This window comes from Heterobasidion irregulare (assembly GCF_000320585.1).
Source record: "Heterobasidion irregulare TC 32-1 unplaced genomic scaffold scaffold_11, whole genome shotgun sequence".
Taxonomy (NCBI): Eukaryota; Fungi; Basidiomycota; class Agaricomycetes; order Russulales; family Bondarzewiaceae; genus Heterobasidion; species Heterobasidion irregulare.
The window spans coordinates 333949-347561 of record NW_009258207.1 but is presented as its reverse complement, the minus strand read 5'-3'; the positions used below and the strand labels follow the sequence as shown (position 1 = coordinate 347561).

Sequence of the window (13613 nt, the reverse complement as noted above, 5' to 3'; positions counted from 1 at the left end):
AAGCTTCAATGTTCAACCCTTGGACGTCGCGTTGGATTTTTCATGTTTGTCTTTCGCTCTCAAGATTGATTGCAACAAGACATCGGAGTCCGAATTTGAAAATCTTAAAAGGCCCAGGCCATATTGCGCGGAGATGAAATTGGACGAGGGTGAATTGCCGCATCGTTGCAATATTTAATTCTGGCCACCTGCTTTACCGAGAACAAGCTCGAGGACCAAGTCGCCTGTTTTGCACAGGCGATACAATTCCAATCTGAGTATTCTATGGACTTTGATCTCGCGGCAAAGGGACGCAAATCGAGAACATTGTATTTCTAGCTCATGCTGAGCTTGAGTTTATAGGAATGAGTGGGGGTACGCTTGAACTGACGTGATACAATTAGGTGAACAGAACGGGATACTATGTCTTGGCTGTGATGTGGTGCTCAGGCCGAGAACACACCGCGCATATAACGCGTCAGGCCCTGCACGGTCCCTACGATGCCACCGATGACCCTGTCCGGACGCACGATGACGATAGTAGGGACTCCTTCTCCCGCACCCGTGCCTGCGATGGCACTCGCGTAGATTTCGCGCGCACTCCCTTCTCTGTCTTCCAACACATGCTGAATCCTTCGTCCAGACGGCGTCGACGCGACCACCGATCCCCGGGGTAGGAGGACGACAGGGCGTACCAGATCCGCGGGATACTTCGTAATCTCTAAAACCACCGCGGCCGCGGCGTCCATCGAGGAGGCGAAGACGAGCACGGTGTGGTGCGACGCTCCGAAGAGCTCGAAGAGCTTACGCGTCGTTCCCGACGCGATGTCTATGAGCCCAATGGAATCCAGCGCTCTGTCACCCGCGCGCAGGTGGCCGTCTCCGTCCACGCCATATACATCGTCGCGCTTCTGCTCATCCGTCAGGACCGTCTTCTGCTCATCCAAGACGATGGAACTCCAGCGATAGTGCATGCCCAGTAAGTGCAGCATCTTCGGGCGGCGCCATGCGACATCGGTGGGCTTGGTCAACGTATTGTCCAACATATGGCTCGTGCGTTTGAGCATCTCAGAGATGACGGGTACTCGCTCTTCACTGTAGGTCGACAAAAGGGACGGGGAGGCGTGTCCCTTTGAGACGAGAGCGATCTTCCAAGCGAGATTGATCTAAGAGAGGTTATTGAAGGGCTGGTTGTAAAGGGCGGAGAGAAGCGGAACTTACTGCATCTTGTACACCAGAATTGAGTCCCTGGAACGCGAAAGAATGATTCAGTATGTCAAAATCATGCAAATTCTGAGATATGATACCTGGCCGCCCGTGAAACTGTGGACGTGTGCACTGTCTGAGTAATTGTATTCACATAAGACAGATGTCATTCGTCACAAACAATGTCACGAACCTCCAACCAAGAACGCTCTGCCAGACCCAAACGTGGTCGTCATCCTAACATTAACACTACGGATGATGAGCCGTTTTGACAAGATGGGCACAAAGGAAAGCACGCACGTGTACGCGGTTGCCCACTCAACCTTGCCCAGCTCTAGTTCCTTCTCTCCAGTGGCTTCGCGTATAAATTGTCTCACTGTGTCGTGACTCGAGAGGACTTTGTCGAAGTCTATATCTGGTCCATTGCCGATATACTGGAATATGTCGGCCGTGGAGGGTAAAATCATCAAGCTAGAGAAGCCCACAACGCAATAGATTGAGTCTGTGACCTTGGGCTGCGTTTACAAAGGACACTGACCTTCTCGAAGTAGAATTGCCCCAACAGTGCATGCCCTAGCGAGCAACCATGTTAGATAAGTTTCTCCTCCAAGAGATCACACAGACATACATCAACGTCCAGACCCTTGAGGTGGATCTCTCCGAGCAAGAAGCGACCCTCATTCCGGGTGACACCTGCGAACGGCAATCCCAATTGCTTCCGCACCATTCCTGCAAACATAAATTGTTAGATTCCATCTTATGAGGGGAGCGCAAGAAAGAAAGAGCACCCTTTCCGCCATCAGCGCCCACAAGCCACGCAAACTCGGCCTTTTCTTTCATCTCTTTCCCATCGATCGTCTTGATTAGACTTGCGACGACATGATCAGGATGCTGCTCAAAAGAGGCCAACGTAGTACCAAATTCGACATGGCATGAATATTCCTCGATAGGCGCGCGAAGCACAGCCTCAATCCGGTTCTTAGGCATAAGCACCGAGTTGGCCTATCAACTGCGTATGAGCGGCCAATCTACATTGAAAATAGTCTGCCTCGAAACTTACCAGAGGAGTATCCGGGGTAGGATCCTCGTGCTCGTAAAACTTCCACGACTTGACCGGCTTCACTCCTTTGTCATCATCGTATAAGTGCATAGTAAAATCTGCTAGATACTTGTGCTCAATCTCCATCTTTGAGAGAACGCCTAAGTCAAGGAAGTTCTCCAGAGAACGAGGCTGCAAGGGACACAGAAGCATAACATTCAGAATTTTCAAGACTCAGAGAGTGTAGGTGAAAAACCTGTATTCCCAAGGGTCGACTTGCGACCTGTACACTGGACTCCTTTTCGATGATTCGGACCGAGATGCCATTCTTGAGCAAGGCCAATGCCAGAGTGAGACCGGAAGGGCCAGCGCCAACCTGAGGAGCATATGATCAGTAATCATCCGGCATTAAGGCGGAAATGGAACGTATTACAATGAGTACTTGGGTAGTGCGGGATGAGTTCATGATAAGATCTTGGGAGTTGCTCTGTCGAGGGGGTCAAAGGTGATTGATGCCTTTTGGACGAGCGAGAGGTATGCTTTATATACCGCTTGAATCGTTCCTCTTACCAGACGGGCGGTAATCGTACGTGTAACGTCGCATACTCGGTTCATACCAACTGTACCATGTTCCTTCGTCTACAGACTCGTCAACTGGTTCGCCATTGGAAGAGCATCGGAGATTATCAGATAGCACGCTCACATTAGAAATCAATGACACAGCGTGGTGATGCTTAGCGCCGATGGCATTATCAGATAAGATGTCTGTGCCAGGCGGAAATTTCAGATGATCACTCATCAGACTCATGGAGTACTCATGGCTGACACGCGCCAAGGACTGACATTCGGCTCGCTAGACCTACCGCAAGGCCCGCAACGACGCGCAGCCATACTGCGGACGGATGACGCGTCAGAAATTGTGAGCCGGCATGGGTTACCTGGAGTCATTCACAGAAGAGAACCAAATCAGCATGTCATGAGGGCTGTGTGAAGCTGTACCTCAGCCAAACTCAATAAAGATCCGGAGTTCCACGGGGAGATGAAGTGTCGGAGAGTCTGTCATAACAGGCATCACGTCAAAGTGCTCAATGTCGACCTGCTGGCACTGTAAGTAGCACTGCGCACAATGCCAACGAGAATTAAATCCAGTCGAGTTGGCTCACCTGTGATGTTCGTCTTGACATGCGTAGCTGCCCAATCGAGATGTAAGCTGCGTGCATCTCCAGTGCGTGCTAAGCATGAGTGTATTTGCCGAGCGCTATCTAGATCTGGGTTCGAAACCCAACGCTCAAAATCTCAGCGATTTGCAAATTGAAGTACTCTCGTCAATACCATCCGCTGCGGCTAAGATCCATAGACCTAAGCTTCTGGTCAAATATGAGGACCAGCAGCCCATGACCTGGCAACGGAAGCATAGAGCATGCAAATATTCATTCCAGCGTCAATACATCTTGCTGGGCATGATTTTCGTCGGCCGGGGCCATCCGACGATTTGCAAGTCGCTGCTATGTTCTGCCTTCGGCAGTAACAATGCGTACCATAAGCTGACAATACAAACGAACAACTCCGCAAAATGAAAGTAAGCTCATTCTATACTTGACTGAGCGCAACAACATGTGTAGAACAGAATGCTAAAATATAAATCATGATGCATGATGTACAATGGCGTTCGACTGGCAGCGACGCCGTCACTGGGGCCGAGACGCGCGCTCTCGGCTGCTCTTCGTCTCTACGCGGACGTACTCAGCCTCTTCCTTCGCCTCGTCTTGCTCTTTGCGCACAGACGTGTATGCTTGACCGAGCATCTGGAGGGCGACAGCACGTAGGTGCGCTTTCTCGCGCGGAATAGACGGATCGCCAAGAACACGGTCGCACGTCTCGCGCAAGACTGACTCGACTTCGAGTTTCGTACCCTGAAAACAAACATTGACATCAATACATCAATGTCTCCTCGTCAAGCAAGAGAAGTCCTTACTTTGAAAAGCGCTTGAATGCCCTTCTCTGCAGCCTGGTCCTCCAGTCGTTTCTTCTCTTCCGGGCTCAGATTGCCGGCTGTCTCTGCGGCCTGAATTTGATCGAAAACGGCTTTGAGCTCAAGGGCCGCACGTAATGTCGATACGCTGTACGGGTTCTTCACATTGAGAAATATGGAAGGAGACACCAGACTCACGTCTCGCTGAAAACGTGGTATTTCCCTTGTACGTTGTGTAACCATCCACCAACCCCAAGGAAAGTCTGATTTGTCGCGAGGAAGTGCTTCGCTTTCGACACGTAGACGAAACCGATTGTATGCAATAGGTCTGCACCATAAGATTCGTTCTTCAAATCTCTGTTCAGACGTGAGTATATGATCCGCCCACGGGATACTGAGGACTTACTCCGCCTCAAGAGAACATATCGTCCTCCAACTCTCCCCGACATCCTTGTCATTCGGACCCGTCGCCGACTCCGTGAAAATGCCCAGCTTGCGCTCCAGATTCCGCACGAGCTCTTGTACCCGCTCTTCCCTTGCAGCCGCTTTCTGAAGTGTCGGTTCGACCATCATTCGCACAGATTGACCCGGTCGCACTCACCTCCGCTGAGACCTGTTTCGCTTTCTCATCCTTCTTCGCCTTCTCCTCTGGACTCAAGATTTCCCGTCCCTTAGCATCACGCTGTACAACAGCACCCTCGGGTCCTGCTTCATCTGCCTCCTGGAGGGCGGTCTTCATATCTTTCCCGAGGCTGATGTGGCCAATAATGGGCACAAATCGCTCTCCGCCAAAAATCGCCCCAAAGACCTCTTCCGGGTCAACATAGCCCCCTTCAGGGGCGCTCTCTTTAGACCCAAACTCGTTGTATTTTCGACGCAGCTCGGGATCTGACAATGTCTGGTAGGCAATAGCGATCTCTTTAAACCGTTCTTCGGCGTGCGGGTCGTCGCGATTTTTGTCTGGGTGATGCTTGATCGCCAACCGTCCTATATGCCACAATTGACAGTTTTAAAGTCGGGACGGGTACGAACTTGTTGTCACTCACGATATGACTTCTTAATATCATCAGGTGTGGCATCAACCGCAACACCCAAGATGTCATAGTAGCCTGTTTCAAGAGGCCGCTCCTGCGTGCCAATCTTTCTGCCGTTCTTCCGCTGACCTTGCGACGATGATGACCCTGGGGTATCTGAGATCCTTCCAGTAGTTCCGCCTAAGACTTGTGTTGGATAGAATGTGTGCGTGAATTCTTCCTTGCAGTTGCAACATCGCACGTTCAGGATGGTGGCTGGGCGCGGGGTTGGACTGGGAACAGGAAATTCGAGTTGATATCGGCATTTGGAGCAGCTTGTTGAGACGCATGGTTGCCAAGGGCGCGACTGTATGGTAGAATATGACGAGGCCATCGTCGAAAGCCAAAGCACAATACAGAAGGAATACTATCAGAGCCGCAGCCCGCCTGAAGAGCGGAGTGCCCTCGGCAATCTCCGAAAGTATCCCCTCGTGCCCCCATTTGTTCAACTTGACTGGCTTCACTTTTTCTGTTCATTTATCTCTCACTCTCTCTACACACATGTCTATATCGTTCGCTCGTTCAAACACCCCCATAAGTCATTTTGAATATGTTCATACGTCTACTCGAACTATCGTCCATCAAAATCCGATGGACACTCCACCAGTGCGGATAAACGCTACTCGGCCAAAGCCTCTCGTTCAATCTTCTGGCCGTCCCCTCCCTAGATCAAATATAACACTAGCTACACAGCGGATCTTCTCTGATGGAGGTGTAGAGCATAGACCTCCAAGATCAAGAGTTCTAGGCATCACCCCGCGCCCTGCTGTCCCACTCATGTTTCCAGACGCTCGAACTAGGTTCTCTGGGCTCCGTTCAAAGGCCTCACAAAACTTTCACGATGCTGGAAACAGTCGCTTCACCAAGCGCTCTCTCGCAAGGGCCCGTGACGTCTCTCGAAAGTTGCCTCAGTTTCCAAGAGAGGGTTGTACGATCGTATCCTCCTCTTCCAGTCATACACATCGGCTCGTTCACATCAAGTCATCCTCTAGCATGCGTTCAATCAGATCCTTTCGCACCGCGAGGATTCGAACACCTCAGATTTCGTCTGACGCTGCTGAACTTATGTCTGCACCGCGGCTCGCGGCCGGAGGGACTGCTCTCCCGTACAGCATTTCGGTTTCTGCAAGCACGACACCGATACACTCGATGTACTCGTCTCATTTCAGCTCTTTGTCTCAATACTCTCGCTCGTACTCTCAACCGGTCTTCTTAGGGAACACAACAGCTCCGCCGATGAGTGTCCTGCCTGTCTCGAACTCTGTCCTGGTCGAAATTTTGTTCCCCATCTCGACTGCGACTTTCTTTGTTCACGCCTCTTCTGAGAGCCTGTCTTTGAGTTCTGGCCTGTCCTCATCGTATTCTTGTGACCTCGTCGACTGCTCGCTTCCAAAATCTGCGGAGTTTAGAGAGCTCGATGCTGAATCCTGTCTTGCACATCTTGAACGGGACCTCAAGAAACACCTGAAAGATGTACAGGATGGGCTGCCCTCGCATGAAGCAGTCACTCGCTCTACGGTCATCCGGCGTGTCAACCATGTCACAGATATGCGCATTGTCGAAGTCCAGCAGCAACGCTTGACAGCCTGGTCTTGTTCTGCTATGGTGGACTATATGTCCTTTCCACCTGGAGCGAAACGGCATGTTCCATTCCCTTGTACGCCAGACAGGGCCAGAAAATATAGTCATACAGCCAAGCCGGTTACTGCGGTCGACACTTCGGATGACCCTACCCCTAAGAGTTCTTTTCAGGAACAAAACAGCACAGCACCAAATCATGTCACCGAGGAACGAAAGCGCTCAGTTTCCACAGCCAGTCGTTACCAACGCGAAGGGCCCTCCCGCTCATCGTCTGCACGCCCAAAGAGCATACCAGCGCACGGATTCTCTCAGCCCCCTCCTATGCATTTGCAGAGCATCTCCAACACTTACGATGCCACGACGTCCATGATGTCTCACGGCAAATACAGCTCTAGGAATCGAAACTCGCATATGCGCTCGGAACAGCCTCACGCCGTCCAGCCTTCCGCAGCCATCAAGCCTGGATCTATCTTTGGCAAATTCTCTGCGAGAGCTTCAGGAAGAAGAAATCTCTCTCTCGCATCACCTGGTGAGCAGGAGAATGCCGGTGAGGTTTTTGGTGTGTCCCTTCGATATCTTTTTCACTGAAAACCAATCGCATGTGGATCAACAGCGCCGGCATCTTTGTCGCGACTAAGGTTCTTCAAGAAGCTGTGAGCGATTGATATACACGTAGAGTCGGCTGCTATGGGACATTTGCCCTGTATTGTGATTTTCTTATATGCAAATACGAGGAACGATTCAACTGTATTCGATCACGGAAATCAAATAAGATTCATTGTCGCGGGACATCCGACATGAAGATCTTCATTCCCTCATCAAGCCCGTAGATATGTCAAGGCTCGATTTGCGCGATCAATGCCTCGGCCTGCTTATCTCTAGGTGAGATGGAACATTGGAATGGAAGGGGGTGGCTGAAGCGAAGAGTCATTATCTAGGGTACCATAGGGGACGCCGAACTCTACTCACCAGAGAAGTCTATCGTCGGTGAATTCTACTTTGACAGGCACTTCATTCCCATCCGTATCTGTCGCCTTTTTGACGGTGAACGTAGAAATAACGGCTGAGACTACCTTCCATATGGTAGCATCAGCAAAAAAGCGACCAGGACAGATTCTAACGAGAGAATCCAAAGTTAAGGCTGCATGAATTCATCAGAGGAGATGGGCTGACCTCCGACCGAACCCAAAGGCGGATATGAGGTTGGGATCCTCAACAACTGAACCGTCAGGCGCCAAAAATCGTTCGGGTCGGAAGACGTCTGGGTCGGGATAGACAGCCGGATTATGGAGAATGGACCTGCCATGATGTTGAGCTTGGGCGAATCAAGTGAGAGAGACCCGATATGTGGCTTACCAACTATTAACAATGACTTGCGAGCCTACAAAATGTGAAACAATTTTCAGATGGACTATGGCGAAAGGCTGACCTTTGGGAATGAAGTAACCCCCATATGTATCGTCCTCTGTGGTCGCATGCGGAACAGCTTTAGCACGATTGAATGTGAGCTTCGGGCAAGACGAAGGCAAATAAAAAAGACACACCCATAGGTGTTACCATCCTCCATCTCAAAAGTTCCCGACAGATAGCATCGATATAGGGCATGTGAGGTCTATCGTCGAATTCGGGGAGACGCTTTCGTCCCACGATCGCGTCAACCTCCGCTTGAGCACGCTCCTGTACACTTGGATAAAGTACGAGGACCATGAAGAACGTTGATAATATTGAGACAGTCTTTGGGAGGCAGTTAGAAGATGATGAGTGATCAATCACCGACAGAATGTACCGTGTCAGCACCAGCTTCGTTGTAACAGAGATTAGAATGGTCTCGGAAGCCAATGAGAATACTCCGCTTCGCTGCTCACCTAAATAGAGAGAAAGCGCAGAAAATTTGATCACTTTCTCGTCAATCTCATTATTATCCGACTCTGCAGATGGATCCAAGCTTTGGAGAACAAACGACGGTTCTGCGGTCCCCTTTTGCTAGAAATGATATAGATGGTTTGAGGATGGTTTTCGTGATATATCAAAGTATGAAGACACCTACCATTTCATATTTCACAAAATCAAACGGAGCGTTGGCGGCTTCCTGAATTTGCTGTATGGCAGTCAGAACATCGTTCTTGAAGCTCATGCCTGGAAACCATGCTGGTAGGGAATTTACTGTGTCAATACCCAGGCATCAGCAAATCCAACATCTATAGAGCTGTCAAACGTGACATACAGATTGGGAAGGCGTTGATGAGCATGCCGCCAGGTATGGCAGCGATACTTCCCCTTTTGTTTGTATCTTCTGCGAGTGCAACGTAGTGGTCATTATAGTCGGCGATTTGCAAACCATATATGATAGACATCACAGCAGAGGCACTAAGACTGTGAATTCATCAGAAATATACTTTGAAGTTGTCCAGAGTCCATGACTCACTGTGTAATATGATTGACAACGTCATTAGGTTTATGGGCAAGCTTCCTCAGAAATTGCTCGCTCTTGCGAGTTTGTATGGATCGGTAGGTAATCGCAGTTCTCTGGCGGAAGCTACGATCGATGATTCTTCGACAGGATTTCCACCATTGCCCAAAACCCGAGTTAGACAGAATAAGGTCATACTGCATCCTGATGTTACGTGGGGATGTTAGGTACAAAGATTGGCTTAGGATCAGATACAGACAGTTCGTGTGATGGAATGACCGGGCGATCAGAATAAACTGAGCTTCGTTGTTCCAAAAGCTCGCGTGCAATCTCAACTGAATTGATGATCACAAAAGTCTGTCCGACTATACGGACGGACATGATATCACCTGAGGAACGGAGTTCAGCAATAACGCAACGAGGAGCAGAGCATCATCGGAAAATGACCATAACGCCTTGCCCAATCAGCATATGTTTCCCAGGCCGCTCGTCTCGGCACATCTAAGAAATTGCCAAAAATAGGGAGACCTCTGGGACCGGGAGGAAGCGGCAGCCCTGAAGGGTTTCGTCGTCTGTCAAAGTAGAATTTGACGAGAAGAAAGCCAATTAGTATGACAACGTAGTCCGAGGTAGTGACGGGCATCATACAGATGAGAGTCACCGTCGCATTTACACTGCCTACTTATAGGTAATCCATGTGTCCTCATTATAGCAACTTCCTTGCATCCCAGTAACGCCGATGGAGTTATCGAAAACATGCGCCTAATACGAGCAGCAAACAGCAATATTCCGCTATTGGCCAGTTTATCGGACTCGTCGGATGGTATCCACATCCCTACCCCTCGATCTAAGTTGACTCATCATCAGGTTAGCGAAAGTAAACTGTAGGATGAGCCTGACAAGTTCCTATCCCCAGTCCATGCTCGGATAGACACTCTGCATCTCGATATTCAAGAAAGTTAACTGTACACACTGCAGAACTTCATATAGCACATCCCTCAGGCCTCAGACGCAGTCTGAAATATCAACCCTTCGGCCCGCTTATCTCGAGGCGCAATGGAGCATTTGAACGGATAGGGGTGGCTGACCAAGCACCACACTTTTAGCACCGTCTTCCCGCCAACAGAAAACGGAGTTGTCAGACTGACCAGAGGACCCTATCGTCATTGAATTCAACTTTGACAGGTATCTCGTTTCCACGTGCGTCTATTGCCCTTTTGACGGTGAACGAAGAGAGGACTGAGGACACGACGGTCCATATAGAGGCGTCGGCAAAAAATCGACCAGGACAGATTCTGCAGAACACTTGTCAATGGGCGACGTCATCAGATGGAGTAACCCACCTTCTTCCAAACCCAAAGGCGGACGTAAGGTTGGGATCCTCGACGAGGGAACCGTCAGGTGCCAAAAACCGTTCGGGTCGGAAGACATCTGGGTCGAGATAGACAGCCGGATCATGGAGTATGGACCTGTCACAACGTTGGACGTTGAACATGGGTAAAAAAACAAGATAAGCAATATTTGACTGGCCAACTATTGACAATGACTTGCGAGCCTACAGAATGTGAAGCGAATTGTCAGATGGAACAAGGTGGAAGGCTCACCTTTGGGAATGAAGTACCCCTCGTATACATCGTCCTCTGTAGTCGCGTGTGGTACAGCTGGCGCACGGTCGATTGTAAGGTTCAAACGTCACAAAAGAAATCGCATACCTAATGGCGTGACCATTCTCCATCTCACAAGCTCCCGACAGATAGCGTCGATGTATGGCATGTGAGGTCTATCCTCAAATTTGGGGAGGCGCTCTCGTCCTACGATCGCATCGATCTCCTCTTGAGCACGTTCCTGGATGCCTGGATGCAGTACAAGGACCATGAAGAAGGTGGATAATATTGAGACGGTCTTCAAAGGTCATCAACAGAAAGAAAAATACAGAACCGCTGAGAGGATTTACCGTGTCGGCGCCGGCTTCATTACGCTAAGAATTAAAACTATCTTCTAAATAAGAGGGGGATGGTGGCTACTCGCCTAAATAGATAGAACTAGCTGTATTCTTGATGACCTCGTCATTGATATCGGTCTCATCTGATTCAGAGGACAGTTCCAGGCTACGGAGAACGAACGACGATACTGCAGTTCCCTTTTGCTAGTGGCCACGCATTATTCATCTGGATATGCTTTGATGACGTGATAACATATGAAAGACAAACGAGTTCAGATTTGACAAAACCAAAAGGAGCGTTGACAGCTTCTTGAACATCCTCTGCGGCGATCAGAGCGTCTTTCTTGAAGCCCATGCCTGGTAACCATGTTGGTAGGTATTTCACTAGATCGATACTCGATGTTTAGGTGTTGCATGCACTGCATAGAATATAACGTACGCATTGGAAAAGTGTTCAGGGGCGTGGCACCAGGTAAGACGGTACCACTTGCTCTGACATTAGTAATCTCCGCGAGGGCTACATATCGGTCGTTGGAGTCTGCAATTTCCAGCCCGTAAGTAAATGACATGACAACGGACGCAGTGAGACTGCAAGTTTGCATATGGGTAAGAATAAGGACTTTGCGGGTATATGAATCGGGACTGACTGTCTGATATGATCGAAAACATGGTCAGGAGTTTGGGCAAGCTTTCTCAAGAATTCTGCGACTTTGCGGGACTGCATTGGTCGATAAGCCATTGCAGCACTCTGGCGGAGATTGTGGTCTGTGATTTTTCGTCCGCTCTTCCAGTATCGTCCGTATCTTGCCATGGAGAGATTAAAATCATACTTCATCCTAAGTTCATCTCACTCGTAAGAACATCGGATGAACCAGTGCAGGATACGTACAGTTCATACGCTGGGATTGCAGGGCGGTCAGAGTAGACTGCGCCTCGTTTCTCCAAGAGCTTGTGTGCGATTTCAATCGAATTGATGATTACTATGGTCTCTCCAAAGACTTCAATAGACATGATATCTCCTAAAATTCGGAGGGAGTGACGATTCAGCAACCATATGACCAATGATAGAATAACACTGCGAAGCCGACCATATTGTTTTGCCCAACTGGCGTACGTTTCCCAGGATGCTCGCACTGGCACATCGAAAAAATTACCGAGAATGGGAAGGCGCCCGGGACCAGGAGGAAGAGGTAGGCCGGAATGATTTCGTCGTTTTTTGAGATAGGCATTGAGGAGAAGGAAGGAAATGAGTAGAACAATGCAGTCCGAGACAGTTACCGACATTATGGGCAGAAGAGCGTTGTTGAATCAAAATCAAGCTGTAGATTATATAGAGAATCACAGGTCTCCGTAGTCCTACTTTGGTAACTTCCCTGCCCCGCACCAGCTTGACGTATCGTCATAGATAGTCAAGTGCGTCTGAATAATCAGTGCATGACAGGCGCAGTGAGAAGAATGAAGCTGTTCGAAGTCCATAAATGGTTTGAGCAAGGAGATAGCCTGAGCACGAGGGGAAAAAATCTAAACCCATGCTTGCACTTTGGGAGAATACTTAAAGCTGCTCGAACAAAGCTCAGTAGTACTTGCCGACAAAGTAGCTCAAGGAGAGCCCAAATCAAGTTGCATGAGTGTTGCATGAGGTTATTGTCCTGCCGAAAGATCATGCCATCAGAGATGTTTGGGTTAAACAAAACGAAGTTCAATTATGAACGGACGGTGGCGCTGGCAGGAACGAACCAGAGACGGCCGTTTTTTATTTCCAGGTCAGCACCGAAGTGCGCTGCGGCTTGACCGGGCCGTCACTTCAGCTTCGCCGATCCACCAACTTCAAGACGCGTCTCTGGCAACTCCTACTCGAAAACGTAGTGTCTCTCATACCATCGAACGTAGTTGGCTCAGGTATCTTTTGTTATGTGAATTATAACAGGGCCCTCTGGCATGGAATATACAGCTATGAACGTAAGCAAAATCTCTTCTTCGGCAGTCGGCAGTCGTTCACCACAACTGGTCGTGGCCTCAAGAGAGGTCAAACTACTCAAGTACTCAAGAGGTGACAGAAGTATCTCGTCGGGCGCAAAGACCATGACATCGCAGCGAACCACGAGAAAGTCTTCCACGACCAGTAAGACAATGTTTTCTGAGATAGTGACGGGCATTGAGCAGATGAGACTCACCATTACATTCACACTGCCTACTTATAAATAATTCCCGTGTCCCCATTCAAGCAACTTCCTTGCATCCTAATAACACCGATGGAGTCATGGAAGACATGCGCCTGATGCGAGCAGCAAGCAGCAATATTCTGCTATAGGCTAGTTTATCGGACTCGCAGATGGTATCTATAATACTACCTGTAAGTCGACTTATCTAGACAACGTCAGTTGAGTAAGGCTGGGCATGACAGGCTCCTA

The 13613-nt window shown here is 49.3% G+C and overlaps 5 protein-coding genes across 5 annotated transcripts; 1 reads left to right on the top strand and 4 right to left on the bottom strand.

Moving 5' to 3' along the window:
- Positions 1–719: 719 nt before the first annotated feature.
- On the bottom strand, positions 720–2893 carry HETIRDRAFT_480528 (uncharacterized protein; the record flags this gene model as incomplete). Its single annotated transcript, XM_009553023.1, has 11 exons — positions 2658–2893; positions 2481–2600; positions 2246–2416; positions 1974–2187; positions 1814–1914; positions 1724–1758; positions 1486–1656; positions 1379–1434; positions 1287–1321; positions 1201–1227; positions 720–1145 (listed from the first exon to the last, which is right to left on the bottom strand). Coding segments are annotated over exons 1-11 (1389 nt in total), but the record flags the coding sequence as incomplete, so codon positions are not given.
- Positions 2894–3799: 906 nt separating this feature from the next.
- HETIRDRAFT_156700 (molecular chaperone, DnaJ superfamily) lies at positions 3800–5607 on the bottom strand. The gene is made up of 6 exons (XM_009553022.1): positions 5243–5607; positions 4798–5183; positions 4603–4745; positions 4395–4553; positions 4200–4344; positions 3800–4137 (listed from the first exon to the last, which is right to left on the bottom strand). Exons 1-6 carry the CDS (start codon positions 5601–5603, stop codon positions 3913–3915), a joined length of 1419 nt encoding a protein of 472 aa, XP_009551317.1. The 5' UTR covers positions 5604–5607; the 3' UTR covers positions 3800–3912.
- A 727-nt stretch (positions 5608–6334) lies between these two features.
- Positions 6335–7507, top strand: HETIRDRAFT_105887 (uncharacterized protein; the record flags this gene model as incomplete). Its single annotated transcript, XM_009553021.1, has 2 exons — positions 6335–7397; positions 7464–7507. The coding sequence occupies 2 exons, from the start codon at positions 6335–6337 to the stop codon at positions 7505–7507; spliced, it is 1107 nt and encodes a 368-aa protein (XP_009551316.1).
- A 178-nt stretch (positions 7508–7685) lies between these two features.
- cyp39 (cytochrome P450 monooxygenase 39) lies at positions 7686–10093 on the bottom strand (the record flags this gene model as incomplete). The annotated part of the gene is made up of 13 exons (XM_009553020.1): positions 7686–7764; positions 7820–7966; positions 8024–8149; positions 8207–8231; positions 8280–8336; positions 8395–8584; positions 8699–8833; positions 8898–9013; positions 9075–9223; positions 9276–9464; positions 9520–9649; positions 9708–9815; positions 9943–10093. The coding sequence occupies 13 exons, from the start codon at positions 10091–10093 to the stop codon at positions 7686–7688; spliced, it is 1602 nt and encodes a 533-aa protein (XP_009551315.1).
- Positions 10094–10258: 165 nt separating this feature from the next.
- Positions 10259–12486, bottom strand: cyp40 (cytochrome P450 monooxygenase 40; the record flags this gene model as incomplete). The annotated part of the gene is made up of 12 exons (XM_009553019.1): positions 10259–10343; positions 10409–10555; positions 10604–10793; positions 10865–10921; positions 10973–11162; positions 11194–11200; positions 11285–11406; positions 11471–11586; positions 11642–11790; positions 11850–12038; positions 12092–12221; positions 12291–12486. The coding sequence occupies 12 exons, from the start codon at positions 12484–12486 to the stop codon at positions 10259–10261; spliced, it is 1578 nt and encodes a 525-aa protein (XP_009551314.1).
- Positions 12487–13613: the final 1127 nt, after the last annotated feature.

Bases quoted from the DNA above. Each gene is read 5' to 3' on its own strand.
- HETIRDRAFT_156700 (XM_009553022.1), bottom strand. From the start codon at position 5,603: ATGGCCTCGTCATATTCTACCATACAGTCGCGCCCTTGGCAACCATGC. The intron at 4,746-4,797 runs GTGAGTGCGACC...CCGACACTTCAG, and splicing joins CGAAACAGGTCTCAGCGGAG to AAAGCGGCTGCAAGGGAAGA. The intron at 4,138-4,199 runs GTAAGGACTTCT...GTTTGTTTTCAG, and splicing joins GCATTCAAGCGCTTTTCAAA to GGTACGAAACTCGAAGTCGA.